Here is a 17,068-nt window from a genome sequence, read left to right as displayed (position 1 = left end):
TAACAATCTTATTTATAAGAACTGTATCCTGCGTTGAGATATGAATTAGGAAACCTAACATAACACACTAAGATATAATCAATAAATGTTTAAGCAAGAATAATCCCGATTGATACTACTCTGGGCAGCGAAGCTAAGCCTAATTATCATAACTGCCCACATTAGCATAATCGCAAACGTTCGCATAAATTAATAATACGTCTCCCTGCTTAGCATAATATATGCGCATAATTACGAGATTTACGCATTTTTCGAATCTTCAATTAATTATTATTATTATTTTTTTATAACTCGACATATACAACATCACCCTAACTTTAAATAAATACAACTACAATCTGGATTTGAAGCTTTCATGACTGCAGGAATCCATACTCTTTGGTTCTTTCGGTAAAGTCACGTAGGTAGAAAATAAAATAAATCACGATGTGACTTTACCGAAAGAACCAAAGAGTATAATACAACTCCAGTTTGTGCAAAAACCAGCCGGTCTATTGTGGCTGAATTAGACCCGACTTCAATACAATAAGCGTTGTGTAAAGAGAGACCAGTACTCTGACCTTGCAACAAATAATACAGTTGTGCGCTATTTGATTTGGAGTGATTGGAGAGCACCGATGTTTGCATAGGCTTTTTGAGAAATGCTCTCTATTCTTTCAGAACTAAATCTGTAACACTGGCAGGCCATACCTCGACCTGTATGAAGGATTATCCTTTGTATGAATAGGTGAAGTGTTCCGTTGCGACCCACATTGCTGAAAGTATATGCATGCACGTAGAGGTAAACGGACACAATTTATATTCTATTCTTGCGAATGGCAATATGAGAATAGGTTATCCCCTTTTTTTCTGGCAACAAACAGGTGTTAAGATGTTAGAACACCAAACTGAAACCTTTTACAAGTAATCATGTCTGCATTAATCACAATACTTGTGGTCAGAATGCAAACAAAAAACATACTCTGTGCATTGTCTTTGAAATCGATTGGTTCACACCAGAGACAGCTTTCTTTTGAGCCTCGTCTCAAAATGGTGTTGGACCAGAGGACGCCAAAAGGCAATATGTTTAAGAACTAAATGCCAATATCGGAGTCTGATAGCAACGAGAGGGCTTCACAGGACTTGCTATTCCCCCTCCGTTAAAGGGTGCATACTACAGTGGTTTACTATATGGTCCACAGTTTGGATTGCAAGACCGCAGACGCACAACCGTGGCTTGTCTTTAAATTTCCATTCATGAAGGAGATGTGCGAATCGGCCTGTCGATGGTCTGACCACCAGTGTCTGAGGAACGTCAAAGCCAGAGGGTGCGATGTTTGGTTCTCAAATGAGGTGTTTATCCTGGACAACCGTGTTGTTCCACTCCGTTTTGCCGGCAATGTTCTTCCAGAACTGGAAGAGATTGTCGGATGGTGACAGCGCAAAACCAGCAGGGAGGTGGGGACTTTAGTCGGCAGCGAGGTGAATTGTCGAGGTCTTGGTTGATGATGTGGTTGTCGTTGGCAAGGAAACATGTAAACTACCTTGCAGTTTGCATGCCTCTGCGAATACTTGGTGGTATAAAGTTCAGCAAAACAAGGAGCCAGAAGATTGGTGTCGGTTTCAGTGTTCTGATTATGATTAGCCAGAGAGGTTACTGAAGTCACCCTCGCAAGAGATTAAACAGTCTTCATGGGTCTGTAGGGAATACAGCTCAACACAACACTGTATTTTGGATTGTTTACCAAACGTAATTAAATTTCGATATAAAGCTTTCGTGACCGCATGAATTCATATTCTTGGTTCTTTCGGTAAAGTCACGTAGAAGGGAAATAATAAAATAATAAAAATAAAACATGATAATGACATTTTTTTTATAAAACAATAATTATGTACATGATACTTATGTTTATTTTTATTATAAAACATAATAATTATTTTTTATTATTTTATTATTTCCCTCCTACGTGACTTTACCGAAAGAACCAAGAATATCAAACGTAATTACTTTTGACGAAAAGGACCAACATTCACAAGAACACTGAGTCGCGCGCGTGTGATGCAAGCGTGTTGTGGATAAGGCCACCGACATATTTTTGGAGGCCCAGGGCACAGATACCAGAATAGGTCTCCAACTTCTCGACCTTTTCTGCGGCCTGGGGAAAATCGCCCCCTTTGCGCTGCGGCCCGGCGACGTCAGTGGGCGTAAAAGATGTTGCAAAGCAGAACGCTGCGTGCATCAAACTGGTTTTTCAGGTACAATAAAGGCCGCTGCGGTGAGACGTGCAAAAGAGTCAATTACGAATTGCAATTGAGTAATTGACCGCTGCGTACATTGAGGCAACGGAATGTGTCGTGTAGTCACCCGCGACGTCACACGCTGAGGAATCCCGAGAAATGAGTGAAAGGCCATGAACGTCACGTATCTGAGAGGGTGTAAACCAACGAGATGGAACAATAAAATCAGTTGTCGAATTCTGGCAAAGGCTACACCACTCTCACGATTTGTCCCCATTTATTGAAGCAATGGTATTCGCAAACGTAGTATCTTTTGATGCAAGTACAAAATATGATGAAGCTCAAATGTTCTATAATTAAGACCAGATAACCGAAAATAATTATCCAGATGTGCTGTAAAACAAACGCGTTGTTTAATTGCAAACGCAATTTGCATTTATAATATTCTCTAAATTCAGGCACGTCTCAAGACGCTGTCCAAAACATGGGAGTCAAGTGAAATCACAAGTAAAGGCAGGCAGACGGGAAAGTGTCATTAAATAAAACACCGTACAAGTTTTGGGGTATTGATAGGACGGATCACAATGCATATTTCCAAAACAAACGTATCCGACTCGCAAACATGGCCGAACGTACGCGTCCTTTATATGTTGTCGAACAATGTGCATTTAAGGGGTAGTGAGTGATGTTTAAGTCGAATTCAGATAAAGGTGGCGGATTCCATTCAATCACAGCGCCCATCTCCACTCAAGAGAAGGAGCAGTCGTCGGTCGAGGAACACAACAAGGTGCTGAGCTTTAACATTACGTTGGGGTGACCAGTGGTGGAAACCCCAGGCTTTGCAGGTTGCAGAAGACAACGAACGACCTTTCCTTTGTGTAATCTAAATTGTCTTGTTTTTTATTTTTATTGTTTTATATTTTTATCATTTTGTTATTTCCCTTCTACGTGACTTTACCGAAATAACCAAGAATATGTCTTATGGTTTGTATTGTTGACTTGCACCACATTTGGATTTTTGCACACAGCGTTTTAGTACGGTTTTTTTGGAATATTTGCTGGTTTGTTCCAGGATGTTTCTGTTACGCGTCGTCGCTTTAAGATGTTCTGAGCCGCATGGCCCACAGGGCTATACCAAATAAATGAAACTTGAAACTTGAATGGTCCCCTTATTACACAGGCGACAATTCCTCCTTCAAAGGACCCTCTTATGGTCGTATTAGCAGCCACTGGAGCTATGCACCTTTACATATAGATTTTTTCAAACGAATTTCTTCAGAACTGCTTTATGTGTTTAGTTTATTGCCCTTCGCCCGCACCTTCGATTATCTAAGTGCGGTCCAAAATAACTTCAACATACCAACATCCCCACTTCCATTTGGCGTTGTCTTCCCCTTAACCCCTGGCTGACACTCACTCCCAAATGTCGATTTCATTAACATGCCCTCCTTCAGCCCGCCACACACGCGGTGTCCCCTGACTCTCGTGTCCCCACCCCCCACCCCCACCGGTTGACTCTCGCTCCCCCGCGGCGCGCTTCACTGCTTGAGGCTCGGCTCCGTCTCGCTCCGGATGCCGCCCGCAACCTCCGCTGTGCCGTGCCCACTGCCCACGCCGCCCGAGTGAATTTCAACCTGCCGTGTTCAACGCCGCCGATCGCTGCGCGCGTGTCACGACTCGCACAACTGGTTTAGAGCGGGGGGGGGGTGTTATCATTCTTCACCCGCCTCACCAAATATAACCCCCCCCCCCTCATTTAGCCTGAATACTGCTTTTAGGGGAAGGTAGCTGCTTGTTAGCCAGCACCACGCCCGGCCGCCTTTGTCTCCCCCCCCCCCCAGTGCTGATGTTTACACACCGCACCAGCTTTCTAATTTAAGGCCGACTCGTCCTGACGGGGAGGCCCAGGACCGGCTCAGATGAACGTCAGTGGTGTTGGGCCGTGAACGGCAAAACTCAAAGGCGTCCCTATCGCCTCGACGGGGGCTGACCACCACCACGCTTCCGCATCCCACACCCACCCTGCACCCCCACCCCACCTCGCATTCCTCTCACACCTCACCGCTCCCCTTTCCTCCGCCTCCTCAACATTATCCACTCTCACGCACAGAGAGTGAGGCAGGGGGAGGAGGAGTTCGGACACGAACCGCACCTGCATGGGCGCAGGTACAAAAGCCGAGGCAGATAAGACTCACCCCACCCACATCCACCATCATCACCACATCAACTGCTGCTGCTGGCACAGAAAGACACGCTCAGGTAAGCCAGCCACGGCCGTTCACCTGTAACCGCACGGCAGCTTGCGTGTGTCTACCCCATCGCGTCGCAGGGGACGGGGGCCCCCCACGCCCCCCTCGACCGTGGAGAGCCAAGGGGGTCCCAGCATTCGTAGCGATGTTGTGGGTTAGAGCGACGAGGTGGTTTGCGAGGGCGTTTGGAATTTGACACCCAAGGGTGACCATGACCGCGAGTTGGCAGGAAGTCGCGTCTCCTTGTTATAATATCTCTTACATGCACATAACGGCACTGTATTTCTTCACGCAAGCCATCGGCCCGGCAACGAGCCGAGACTAAATCGTCTCGGCAGAATTTCGTTGGGCACAGAGCAAACTTCGATCTTACAGCGTCTCGTCACCAAAAAGTGCAGCTTGCGTGAATGAATGCCGTGGAGCCGCCAGATATGCTACTGTATGTAGTAGGCAAGACGCCTCTCGTGAAGACGTGGATCCTAGTTCTGCGAAAAAAATAAATAATATATTACAGATTAATTGTAATACATTACTTGGTCAACACAATGACGCCAATGATTGTGTTGTGGTGGTGAAACGGGTGCGCATTTGAAGTGAAGGTCCACGCATGCTGTGTATATAGACCCAAGGTGTACACCTGACTGGGATTATGCCCTTCGCGGCTCGGCTCATAATAGCATCTGTTCTTTCCCACTCTAGTGACCAATGTGTTTTATTAGTCATATACAGTCACGTATGAGGGTTGGGCAATACATAGGGCCGATGTGTACCTTGTGTGGCTGTGTGTTGCAACATTTTCAGCTGGCGGACACAATTCTATAATTTGTAACGTATGAGGTTTCATATTACCGAGGGATGTTGTTTAGACCATATGCCATGGTTAAGGTTCAAATTTTAAACAACCCTTTGTACGAATGAATAATTGCCACGTTCACAAACCAGGGCTGGCGCTAGGAGGAGGACAAAGTGTCATTCTTGCCAATGCGTTGAATACTCTTTGGTTCTTTCGGTAAAGTAACGTAGGTATACAATGGAAGAAAATAAATCGCGACGTTTCGGGCGCAACACAAGCGTCCCACCTGATGACGGACGCTTGTGTTGCGCCCGAAACGTCGTGATTTATTTTCTTCTATTTTATACCTACGTGACTTTACCAAAAGAACCAAAGAGTGTGGATTCCTGCAGTCACGAAAGCTTCAAATCACGAATGGGTTGAATATGAAGGCATTTGGCGCACGTCAGCAGTTCTGACAATAGTATAGTCCGATTATAATGTCTGTGACCGCAGTTTTGACAGTGACGAGTCTGTGAAAGCGGTGGCACCGTAATAGCTCGAGGACCAACCAGCAAACTTCTCTTACTCTGGCATTAGAAAGCTACTCGGAAAAATGAAACAAGCTTAGTGCAGGCGAGTTACGTGGTGGGCAGCAGAGTGCATAGCAGCACATTACATTTCTGTACTGCACTTGTGCGTTCCTAATCCACCCATTCACAAACCCGTATTGACCAGTTTGTTGAAAGCGTGGTTAGGTAACCCGCATGGGCCAACAGCTGATCGACAAAAGGGCTGTACATACGCGCACATGTATACGGCTCTGTGGAGAAACCGTCGCTGTGTTTGTCATTCATCACAACAAATGTTCCCTGAAAAGTATCGTCGGTCTCTTGACTCACCAAAACGCCATCAAGGAGCATAAACCATCACGCAAACTCCGGCCATCCGAGCAGCGGCTCTTGGCTAACCATCGAACAAAGACGGTCACTGAATTGTGCACTTTCAGATGCGCTTCGGAAGCTGTCTGGAACGCGCTTTCCTTCCGACATTCGGAAGCCACCGGAGCTGTGCACTTTTAAATCTAGATTTACAACTAATTTCTTGAGAACAATTTTTTTTGTCGAGTCTGTTGTTCTTCCCCCGCACGTCTGATTACCATGGTTGGCTATGTACGGCGCGAAAGAAGTTAAAGATGCATACATCACGTGTCGCTTGAAGGAGCCATGCTGCTAAATCGGCCACAGCTGTCCAAGGTCTTTGGCTGGTTCGTGGGCTACGGGATTTGCTTCCTGCTGATGCAGACGGCGAGGGACATCAAGCTGTACGAGCGAGCGCAGTCCACCAGCTACCCCCACGGCCACCTCGACACAGACGAAGAGCCACTTCCCATGGTCATGAACCTGGATTCTGACGTTCTGAGCCATCAAGGTAAGATAGACATTCTCCCCTCCACCTCCTCCACCCCCAGGGCCTGACGAGAGGAGGAGGAACGGGTTGTATCTGTACATGGTTTACATGGTAAAGGATGGGCCCCTAATCTAACATTATGTAATAACAGCCATAGAGGGTTCACGTGGGGATTGGCTTGCCGGTCCTGCTTGTAGCCAATAAGGGTTGAGATAGGGACCATGGCCCATGCGTCATCACGACAGGTCATCAGGAGTGATTGGCCTAGCCATTCGGGGCCCCAGCCAATGGGGAGCCGGATGAGGGGCGTGGTCCCGGGATTGACAGGGAACCATCGAGAATGGTCAAAGCTGTCCATGTACGATTGGCTGGGGGAACCACGTGACGAAGGTATTAAGAGCGAGTGGAGGGGAACGATCGGGAGCAGACTGAAACTGACAAGAGCAGGGTCACGCGCGGACGGGGGCTGGGATTGCCACGTGCGCGGTGGGGACTTAGTGCGTGGTCTGTCCTCTCTCCGTTGTCTGCCAGCAACGGAGAGTGAGTGAGCAAAGTGTATTGTGGAGTGGAAATAAAAGGACCGATTCCGAATACCGTCTCTGGAAGGATTATTACAATTATGTATCAGGGTTCCAAATATCTCTCAATGGGCCTGCCCTACTCCGAAACCCAGTCTGCTCGGTCAAAGTGGTTCTGAAAATAAACCAGTGTGAAATGCCAGCTAGGTGCATATAACAACTTACGTAAGTCCCTGTTAATTCCCTTGGTTGCTATTTATTGGTGATGAAGTCATCTTGATTTTAATTGGTTTCAGAATCCTGGTTTGCACTTGGATATACGACTGCCTAAGTTGTGTACTTTGGATGCGAGTTTGCCAATATACGGCAGTACAAAGTTGATTCTTTAGTCTCTCTGTGAGGATCCTCCGAGTGTTATCCGCTCTTAAGCGCGAGTTTAGTTAGGGCAGCCAAACACTCCACAATGGAATTGGCCACACACCCCAGTTCAGGACCCTCCTGAAAACCCCCTTTAAGCTTACCTGGATAAATACACATTCATATTTTAAGCTGCTACTTAACAGCCCTTTGAGCCGAAGTCCTCAATACACCTTGCAGATCTTACCGATTATTTGACCAAATTTCACGCCGCTCAGTGTGTTCCGTGATGGTGGAAACCCATGACCTGTTAGTATATCGCTCGCCACTGATGGTTAGCCGTGTTATTGAATAGAACTTTGGTCGCCAGGTAAAAAAAAGTGAATTATTGCTAAACGTTAAGGTCGTATTTTACCTTAGGTTTTTTTTTAAATCCAAATGGCCACAGCTATATCTGCAGCCCCAAGCCTATCACCCTCACTGTCATTTGCTAGGGATTTAGGAACAGGTTCACATACTGAAGTGATGTTGGATTTCCACACAGTGGCCCAGCGTCTCTATAAAAAGAAAAACCCACACCCAAAAAACAAACAGCTTTTGAACCTTAGACGTTGGATACAATGTGGGCCGCGTATCCCGGGCTACCAAAATGGGGTGGAAGCCCTTTGTTACTGAGAAGAACAAACAATCACAATCAGGCGCTCCGTAATAGTCACTGACTTAATTGCTTTGATACGTGAAACCTATTTTAAGGTATGTCACGAGGGTGCCAAAAATACGCCCCTAACTAACTTTGAATTTCATTATCTCATCACAAGCTACGTATATACATAAATTGCATTATGGCCAGGTATGCAGGGCTGTCAAAAGGTTTGTCTTGGCCTGAGGGGGAAGAAATGACAAAGATGGCTACCGTGGCCCTTTCTGAGGCCCCCATGGATCTCAAGCTCGGGACAAACTCCCCCCACACTGGCCCCTTTTCCGTATAGCTGTGGTCACTCGTTTACATCAGCACCAGGCCTCAAACGATCTATTTGACCACTTTCAATCAGGGTTCAGACCTGCACATAGTGCTAAGACTGCTCTTGTAAAGGGTGGTCAATTATTTACTTATGTCAGCAGATACAGGCTTCGTCAGCTTCCTCATTCTGCTAGATCTAATCACAGCAATTGACTCCATTGATCACGGGGGTTCTCTTTGAGCGAATGGAAGTTTCAATGGGGATCTCCTGACTTAGGTTTGCTGTGGGATCCCGCTTACTTAAAGAATCGTAGGTACTTCGTCACAAAAGATGGCTTCAAGTCACTCATTAGACCGGTTTTCTGTGGTGTTCCGTAGGGATCTGTGCTAGCCCATAACTGTTTAGCATCTACATGGCACCATTGGGTATTCTGCTCCAACATCTTGGCTTATCCTACCATTGTTGTGCAGATGATCCTCAAATGTATATCCGGTTAAGACCAGACTATGCAACAGCATCTACTGCGCTATCTGCATCACTAACGGTAGTGAATTCATAGTTGCGCCAAAACATTTTGCTCGTAAATGCTGACCAAGACCGACGCCACTTTCATCGGTTCCCCTCTGCATCTGTCTAAAATTGGTTCGCCTCGTTTGTTGATCGATGGTCACGATGTCAATCCCACATGGGAGGTCAGAAACCTTGGTGTTCAGTTTGACCAGTCATTATCGTTTTAGACACATATATCTAAGGTGGTTAGACTGGCATTTTTCCACCTAAGAAATATTTCCAGAATGCACCTGCTGACTTGGAGAAACTGGTCCATGCTTTTGTTTTATCCCGACTCGACTACTTGCAACGCCTTACTGAATGGGATACGGAGTAAAGTACTGGATAGACTGCAGCTCGTTCAGAATGCAGCTGCGAGAGTGCTTACACCACGCATTTCGTGAGCACATTCCACCAGTCCTCCTGTCTCTTCAATGGTTACTGATCAAATTCCGAGTGGATTTTAAGATGCTGATATTAATCTATAAAGCTTTTAAAGGACTCACCCCACATTACTTGCAGGAATTAATACATTTATATCGTCCATCAAGGCCCTTAATCTCTTCTGATCTCCAACTGCTCAGCACTCCCAGGTCTAGGTTGCGCTATTTTGGTGATCGGGCTTTTTTTTAGTGTGGCACCTAAGCTATGGAATGCCGAGCCACTTGAAATCAGGGCAATCAGAGTGGGTAAATATATTTAAGTCTGCTTTGAAAACCCATCTCTTTAAACTGGCCTTCCCTCTTTAGGTTAGACGTTTGCCCTGGTTATGTTTTCGTTTCTTGCTTTTCATGCATTGTGATCCTCGGATGGAATGTGCATTATACATTCTAATAATTATTATTATTATGATTACCTCGTCTGGTATACAGCAGGTCGTGGGTTCGATCCTGACCCGATGCCTGTATATTTGGAGTTTGCATGTCTTTCTCCCCATGGTCGTGTGAAATTTTCTCCGGGTCCTCCAGTTTTTCCATACATATTTGGCTACTATAAATTTCCACTTAATAAGCCACTTCGTTGAGCTATCATTTGTGGTCAGGTTGTTTCTGAAAAATATTTACATAGCTCAGTGGTCCTTACCTGGTAACATAAAAATACATTTTTATTTAAAGCTTTCGTGACTGCAGGGATTCATATTCTTGGTTCTTTCGGTAAAGTCACGTAGAAGGGAAATAATAAAATAATATAAATACAAAACAAGATTTTTCTTTTTTAATTCTTGCTGTGGATTTCATACCTGATGATGATTTTATTATTTCCCTTCTATGTGACTTTACCGAAAGAACCAAGAATATAACATAAAAATAGTATAGTTTTAGTTTAGTCTTAAATGTTATTGTGCCTCGGTTTATTTGGGTTCTCGCTCAGTTTCTTGGGGTTTTGTCAGTAGTGGTCTCATTGACTTGAAACCTTTTGTGCTGACATGTATGGTTAAGCTGTGGTGTTGAACTATAACGAATGTATGCCCTCAGCCTAGTAATCCAACACACCGGTGTGCTGTACTAGTGGCGAATTGGCATGTTCTGTTTACGTGACAGCCCTTACTAGTTGGCTGTCTCGGATGGTGGCGGGTTTTAACGACACATTTATACATTTACATGATCTAACCCAAAAAAAAACTCTTATGGATAGTAATCATTGACGAAAATAAAGTTGTTTAAGATTTCTCTTAAGTTGGGTTATTACAACTCTGGGAACTAAAGACATATGCTTTCATTGCCATTTGACAAACGTCACTTGCAGAGAATGCGATGCGGGAAGATAGTATTGTTTGTATTTTTAGCCAGGTGAGAACGAAATAGGCAAGGCGTCGTCTCATCTGCAAGAGTGGCCTGGGTAAAAGTGCAGTGCCACCTCGTGTAGATAAGAGGCAACTGAAGAGATCTTGGAAGCAATTTTGAATGGGCACCTCTTCCAAAGGCTCTGATCGAACATGGGGTGATTTTACCCTGCTTTCTGTAGGAGTTCCCGAACAAATTCCACTTGATCCGTGCCGTTAATGCCGACAGCATAATTAGAATACAGTCGAGAAAAAAAAACAAATGCCACGTTGTTCACGCGCATAGACACAACCGCTTTTGTGATCCTCCACGCAGGCATGGACAACTCAACGGCAGTAGCACTGCTCAAGAAAGTGAGGGTGCTGTGCTGGATCGTCACGCACCCGAAGAATGTCCAGGCCAAAGCTCGCCACGTCAAGGCCACCTGGGCCAAGCGCTGTGACCGCGTCCTCTTCATGAGCTCGGAGGAGGACAAGGAGCTTGGGGCCATCGGGCTCGGCACGGGGGAAGGCCGCGACAAGCTCTACTGGAAGACCATCAAGGCGCTGTACTACATAAATGAGAACCACCTCGACGATGCCGACTGGTTCCTCAAGGCCGACGACGACACCTACGTCATCATGGAGAACCTCAAGCTGCTGCTGGTGAGCTACTCCCCGTCGGAGCCCATCTTTTTTGGGCGCAAGTTCAAGTACTTCGTGAAGCAGGGCTACATGAGTGGGGGCGGCGGCTATGCGATGAGCAGGGAGGCCGTGCGCAAGTTCGTGGAGGCCTTCGAGACGGGCAAGTGCACGCACACCTCCACCATCGAGGACGTGGAGGTGGCCAAGTGCCTCGAAAAGGTTGGGGTAGTGGCCGGAGAGTCCCTGGACATGCACCGAAGGGAGACCTTCCACGGGGTGTTTCCTGAGGAGCTGCTGACCAAGAAACACGAGCAAAAAAACTTCTGGTACAGAGACTATTCCTACCACCCCCTCGAGCTGGTGAGTTGTTGGACCCCCCCCCCCACCATGCGCCCCACGTGTGTACACAGCTCTGTAAAAAAAATGGCCGACCATCGCACAGAATGGTAACGCTGCGTGCACAATCTGAGGAGAATGTGAGCAAATCGCCCAACTAGAAAAAAAGGTCATGCAGGCTGCTTAAATTTTCAAATATATATATTCCAAATGGAATATATATTTTTTTTTAGATGGTCTCGATTAAAATGTCAGATTGTCTAATGGGAGACGGTGTTTTTTCGGTAATAGCAGCAGCTTTCAAATATACCCTGGCTGACTGCCATTATTTGCATAGACCCTATTTTTCTCAGCATGCAGCAGTTTATCATACCACGAAATTAAAACTATAACTGGAACACGTATTCTTGGGTCTTTTGGTAAAGGCACGTAGATCGGTTCAAATAAAATAACAAAAAAATTACAAAAAATTCCGACGTTTCCATCGCAACACAAGCGGTCGTCTTCAGGAAAAGGGGGGTTAGCTTCCAAGGCAAACTGTTTACAAGGGTATGAAATGGGCGTAAAGCACAACTAACATCGGAAGGTGATAGGATGGGAACATGATAGCCAATTATGACTTAAACTGGTTCATAACGCCCTTCCAATAATTGCTCAGTTTATACCCATCTTCTCAGGTACCGAGAATCAACTTTATCAACCAGTTTAAGACGTCATTGGCTATGATGTTCCCATCCGACCACCTTCCGATGTTAGTTGTGCTTTACGCCCATTTCAAACTTGCGCTTTCACAGCCACTTCGTGTGCCGACCCCTTGGTTGCGGCTCTGACATCTGCCATTAACATGCAAATGTTCACCTGGCAGCCCTTTGATTGGTGGAAAACCAACCACCGTCCGGTTGGCTGCCCACCAACTTACATTGTCATTGGCTGCTGACATTTGGGCTACGCCCATATCAAACCCTTGTAAACAGTTTACATTGGAAGCTCACCCCCCCCCCCGCCCTTTTCCTGAAGACGACCGCTTGTGTTGCGATCGAAACGTCGGAGTTTTTTTGTTTTTAACCGATCTACGTGACTTTACCGAAAGACCCAATAATATGAATTCCTGCAGTCACGAAAGCTTTAAGTCAAAACTAGAACACGAGATATGTGTGTATGTATGTTGAATGTCTTACGCACCATATGGGGGAAGGACAACAAACTAAACACAAAAAGCAGTTCTCAAGAAATTAGTTTGCAATCTTGATGATTTAAAAGTAGATCGCGCCAATGGCTTCCTAATATCAGAAGAGCAGTCCAGACGGCCGCAGAAGCGCATCTGAAAGCGCGCGATGCGGTAACCGTGTTATGTTCGATGACCAGCCAAAAGCCGCGACTACAGTATCTTGAAAGAACAAGGCAGCTTCACTGATGGATGCGTGTTGGGTTATTCTGCGTGCAGAGTAATAATTCATGCAATAATGTGTGTCTAGAATCGTGAGAGAATGCATTTGTTGGTATATTTTTAATCGTATCGTACCCTCACAAATGAGATGTCGCTCACCCATTGTGGCCTAATGATACGTATTTGAGATGTCATTTTAGCTCTTGGTAGAATATAATAATGGTAATGCCTTTCAGCCGGAGAAGCTTCACCTTAGTCACAGGCCTCTGATTCAGGAGGGCCCTGCATTGAGATGTGTGGCCAATTACAAGAATGTTTTTACTTCATTTGGGAGGAAACTGGAGAAACCAGAGAAACCACGAATACAAAGACAAATATCCCCCAGATAGCCTTAACAGACTGTTGGGGCAAGTGCTGTTAGTGAGCACCTAATGAAGGCTGTCACGGCACATGAGGGAGTAGTTGGCCAGCACCACGCCTGGCCGCCTTTGTCTCCCCAGTAGCAATGTTTACACACCGCACTAAGTACTAATTTTAGGCTGAGGCTCAGGACCGGTTCCGATAATCGTCACTGGTGTTGGCCCGTGAGCGGAAATCGAACTCCGATCGCTGGGTTCGTAGGGCAGCGCGCTAACCGCTAGGCCACCGCTCCACACCGAATACGTGGGGGTGGTGGTGACACTCAGCGCTGCCATCTCCTGGCCACATCCGCAATTTTAATAATGTAATACGTGATTACAGTGCTGCACAAAGTTAAATTGGCAATTGCAGCAAACTTATGTTAGGTCAACAAGCCTATTGATCACGTGGGGTATGGAGTCGTGCTTCTCTCAATCACTGGCCTTGTACCAGGAGTGGAAATTCCAAATTGCTATGGCAGGGACCAGCGTAACCATGACACAATAAGCTGCTAACATTACCATCCCCAATGCAGCTCATCTCTAGACGTTGCCCCTGTCCTGTTGCGGCCCTGAAAAAATCTCTACCCACCCCCGTGTGTTTCCACGTGTCCCACTGCGTTCCACCAATACCCCATGTGTCCCGTGTGTCCTAACCGTCTCCTCCCCGTTACGTGCTCCAGGGTCCCCGGTGCTGTTCGGACTACTCGGCCACGTTCCACTACATGTCTCCGACGTGGATGTACACCTTCGAGTACTTCGCCTACCACCTGCGCCCCTATGGATACAGCCACCGTGTGCTGCCCATCAACCGGACAGCCCAATCGGTGCTCTTTGGCCGAAGTTCAGACTCCTCTTCTTCCCAGCTGAAGAGCCTACCAGTGGATTCCAAGCTCCGATAGCTGCAAGCAATGTTACATCTGTACGCACATATATATAAAGAACTTTGTTTCAGACCCATTGTTTCATTTCCCCCCTTAATTCAATCCAGAGAATTGTTCGTGAGCTTGTAGCCATTCTTTAATTCATCACTGTAATTTTATTCTCACGCCCTTGATACACGCATTGGATGAATGCATGTAAACATTAGGTATTTGAACATTGTGCGAATTGCCTGTGAAGATTTTTAACCACAGGCTAATGAAGAATGAATAAGACGGAGCACGACAAAACAAGTGAGCAAATGAGAGGATGAAAATGAGACGTGAAAACAAGGCAGACAGAATATGATGCTTAAATATAAATGACACCAAAATCATGGCAAAATGATCAACTCAACCTGCAAGGAGAAGAGAATGAGAACCATCTTTTGGATAATTGTTTACAATTGTGTATTTATTTATTTTGGTGGGTCGTGGTGCCATGGCAGAGTGGCCGCTGTCTCAATCGGAGAGTCTTGAATTCAAGTCGGAGATGGTGGTCAACTCGGCCCGTCATTGTCACCCTCGCCTGGTATGAAGGATGTCGTGGGTTCGATCACGACCCTGACGTCTGCTGCTGTATATTTGGAGTTTGCATGTCTCTCTCCCCGTGGTCACGTGGATTTTTTTTCTCTGGGTCCTCCGGTTTTTCCCTCCACATTTTTGAAACGTGCATTTAGATTACAGGTGTCCCTCCATTTACGAAAGACACGCAAAACGCAATTTCGTAAATCGGATTGGCTTTTCCCATGAATTTAAAACAACAAAAAACATACATATAAAGATGATTAAATAATACGTTGAATTTTTTAAAAAATCTTTTGTTAGGGAACTCGCCAAAAGCTCTGCATATTGGAAGGCCTGGAAACGTGATGTGGAGTTGCACTTAAGAGGGTACCGTGACGTCACGGACGGTTGACGCAGCCTCCCACGTGCTTCTTGCTTCGTGGTCTCGTGGCATGTGAAATCTCATTGCCGCGGAAATTCGATTTTGCTCATAATTTGTCAATTGCGTTCATGCGAAATTTCGTAAACCGAACGTTTGTAAATCGAGGAATACCACATTTGACTGCTGCTATCAACTTCCACTCAATAAGCCACTTCGTTAAGCTATCAATTGTGGCTGGGCTGCTTCTGAAAAAGAGTCGTATAGCTCAGTGGGCTTCATCTGATACAATAAATAGTTTAGTTTATTACTCCAGCGGTCGTTAAAAAGAGCACCACTTTTGTGGGGTTTAGACAATCATCGTCCTGTGGAAGGACTCTGGCCCACCATAAAAATGTGGAATTTCTATCACTGGCTTGGGCTGTACATGGACACTCACTACTGTGTGTGGACAATTATGTACGAATGAGGTGGTTAAGCCAGATTATTGCGTCAGGAATGGCGTGTTAACTCTTTTCATGGATTTTCATGGACGTTTTCATTAAATTTTCACCTATGGCAAAATCCCCCGAAATGCACTTAATTTCGTCAAACCGTAGAAGCTAAGCGGAATAGAGCCTGGCTCGTGCTTGGATGGGTGATAACCATGCACAAGCAGGATGCCACAGGCAGCCGCGAGTCTGTGCTACATGGTGGTCAGCAGAGGACAGTGCATCATTCTCCATTGCTGACCTGTGGTGATATCAGAGGTCGCAACCGGGTACCCGATACCCGGCTACCCGTACCCGGCCGGGTACGGGTACCCGTTTGCGACCCTGGTGCGGCCGGGTACGGGTAAGGAATCAAATCCCGTTTGCGACCTCTGGGTGATCTGCTACCAGCGTCGTGAAGAATGGTCAAATAGTATTCACAACAGATCCACATGTTGTGGGGGGAGACCCCTCGGCCAAAAGTGCATTGGAAAAACAACGGGCTGCACATGGGCTTGTATGCAATATGATGTAACACACGGGCAGGGGTCTGCAACCTTTAGCTCCTTACTCTTTAAGGACTGCTTCGTGACGTAATTTATTGAGGACGGTCTCGTATTGGCATGCACTGCGGTTCTTGAAATGTTGAGGTTTTTACTGAATAAAAAAAAATGTCTCTTCTTGCTATTGTGTTTGGCGACCCCCTGCACTCGGGGGCTACAATTACGCGGATTCAAAGTACTCAATGCGAGCAGAGGAGGGATTAAAAGGTTGCATGGACATCTAATGATAATGTTAATTCATTTGTCGTGCAACGTTAATATTTGTTCAGAGATGGCATGCTCTAGTTGTTTGAAATTACATGAATGCATAGTAATATGTAAGCATGTCATTACAGTCGGCACCCCACATTCCTGTCAGAAGTTACTAAAAAAAAAATCATTCATACTACTAAACCCTTAGAACGGGGGAAACAAATATATGTTTATTAAACTACGTTTCGGGCAATTGCCCCCTGTTAATAAGTAAATGTGCGCGGAGATTATTATTGTGTTGTTAATTGTGCCTGTACATCACTGCCAACGACGATTCACCTCGCCGTGTCCGCTAGGGGGGCGCTGCTTCGCTTAAATGTTTCGTGTTTTCTAATTTTTTTTTTTTTTACAAAATAAAAAGAAAAGGGCGGAGAACAAATGGAACATTCTGGCCATATTCATCGACTGACGTTAT

General features: G+C 45.8%; 1 protein-coding gene across 1 annotated transcript; it reads left to right on the top strand.

Moving 5' to 3' along the window:
• Positions 1-4,274: 4,274 nt before the first annotated feature.
• On the top strand, positions 4,275-14,591 carry LOC144720849 (glycoprotein-N-acetylgalactosamine 3-beta-galactosyltransferase 1-like). The gene is made up of 4 exons (XM_078597938.1): positions 4,275-4,476; positions 6,460-6,669; positions 11,134-11,801; positions 14,246-14,591. The coding sequence occupies exons 1-4, from the start codon at positions 4,374-4,376 to the stop codon at positions 14,462-14,464; spliced, it is 1,200 nt and encodes a 399-aa protein (XP_078454064.1). The 5' UTR covers positions 4,275-4,373; the 3' UTR covers positions 14,465-14,591.
• The last annotated feature ends 2,477 nt before the right edge of the window (positions 14,592-17,068 follow it).

Source organism: Lampetra planeri, chromosome 10, assembly GCF_965212315.1.
Source record: "Lampetra planeri chromosome 10, kcLamPlan1.2.h2, whole genome shotgun sequence".
In the NCBI taxonomy this organism is placed as follows: domain Eukaryota; kingdom Metazoa; phylum Chordata; class Hyperoartia; order Petromyzontiformes; family Petromyzontidae; genus Lampetra; species Lampetra planeri.
This window is presented reverse-complemented; position numbering and strand designations above follow the sequence as displayed.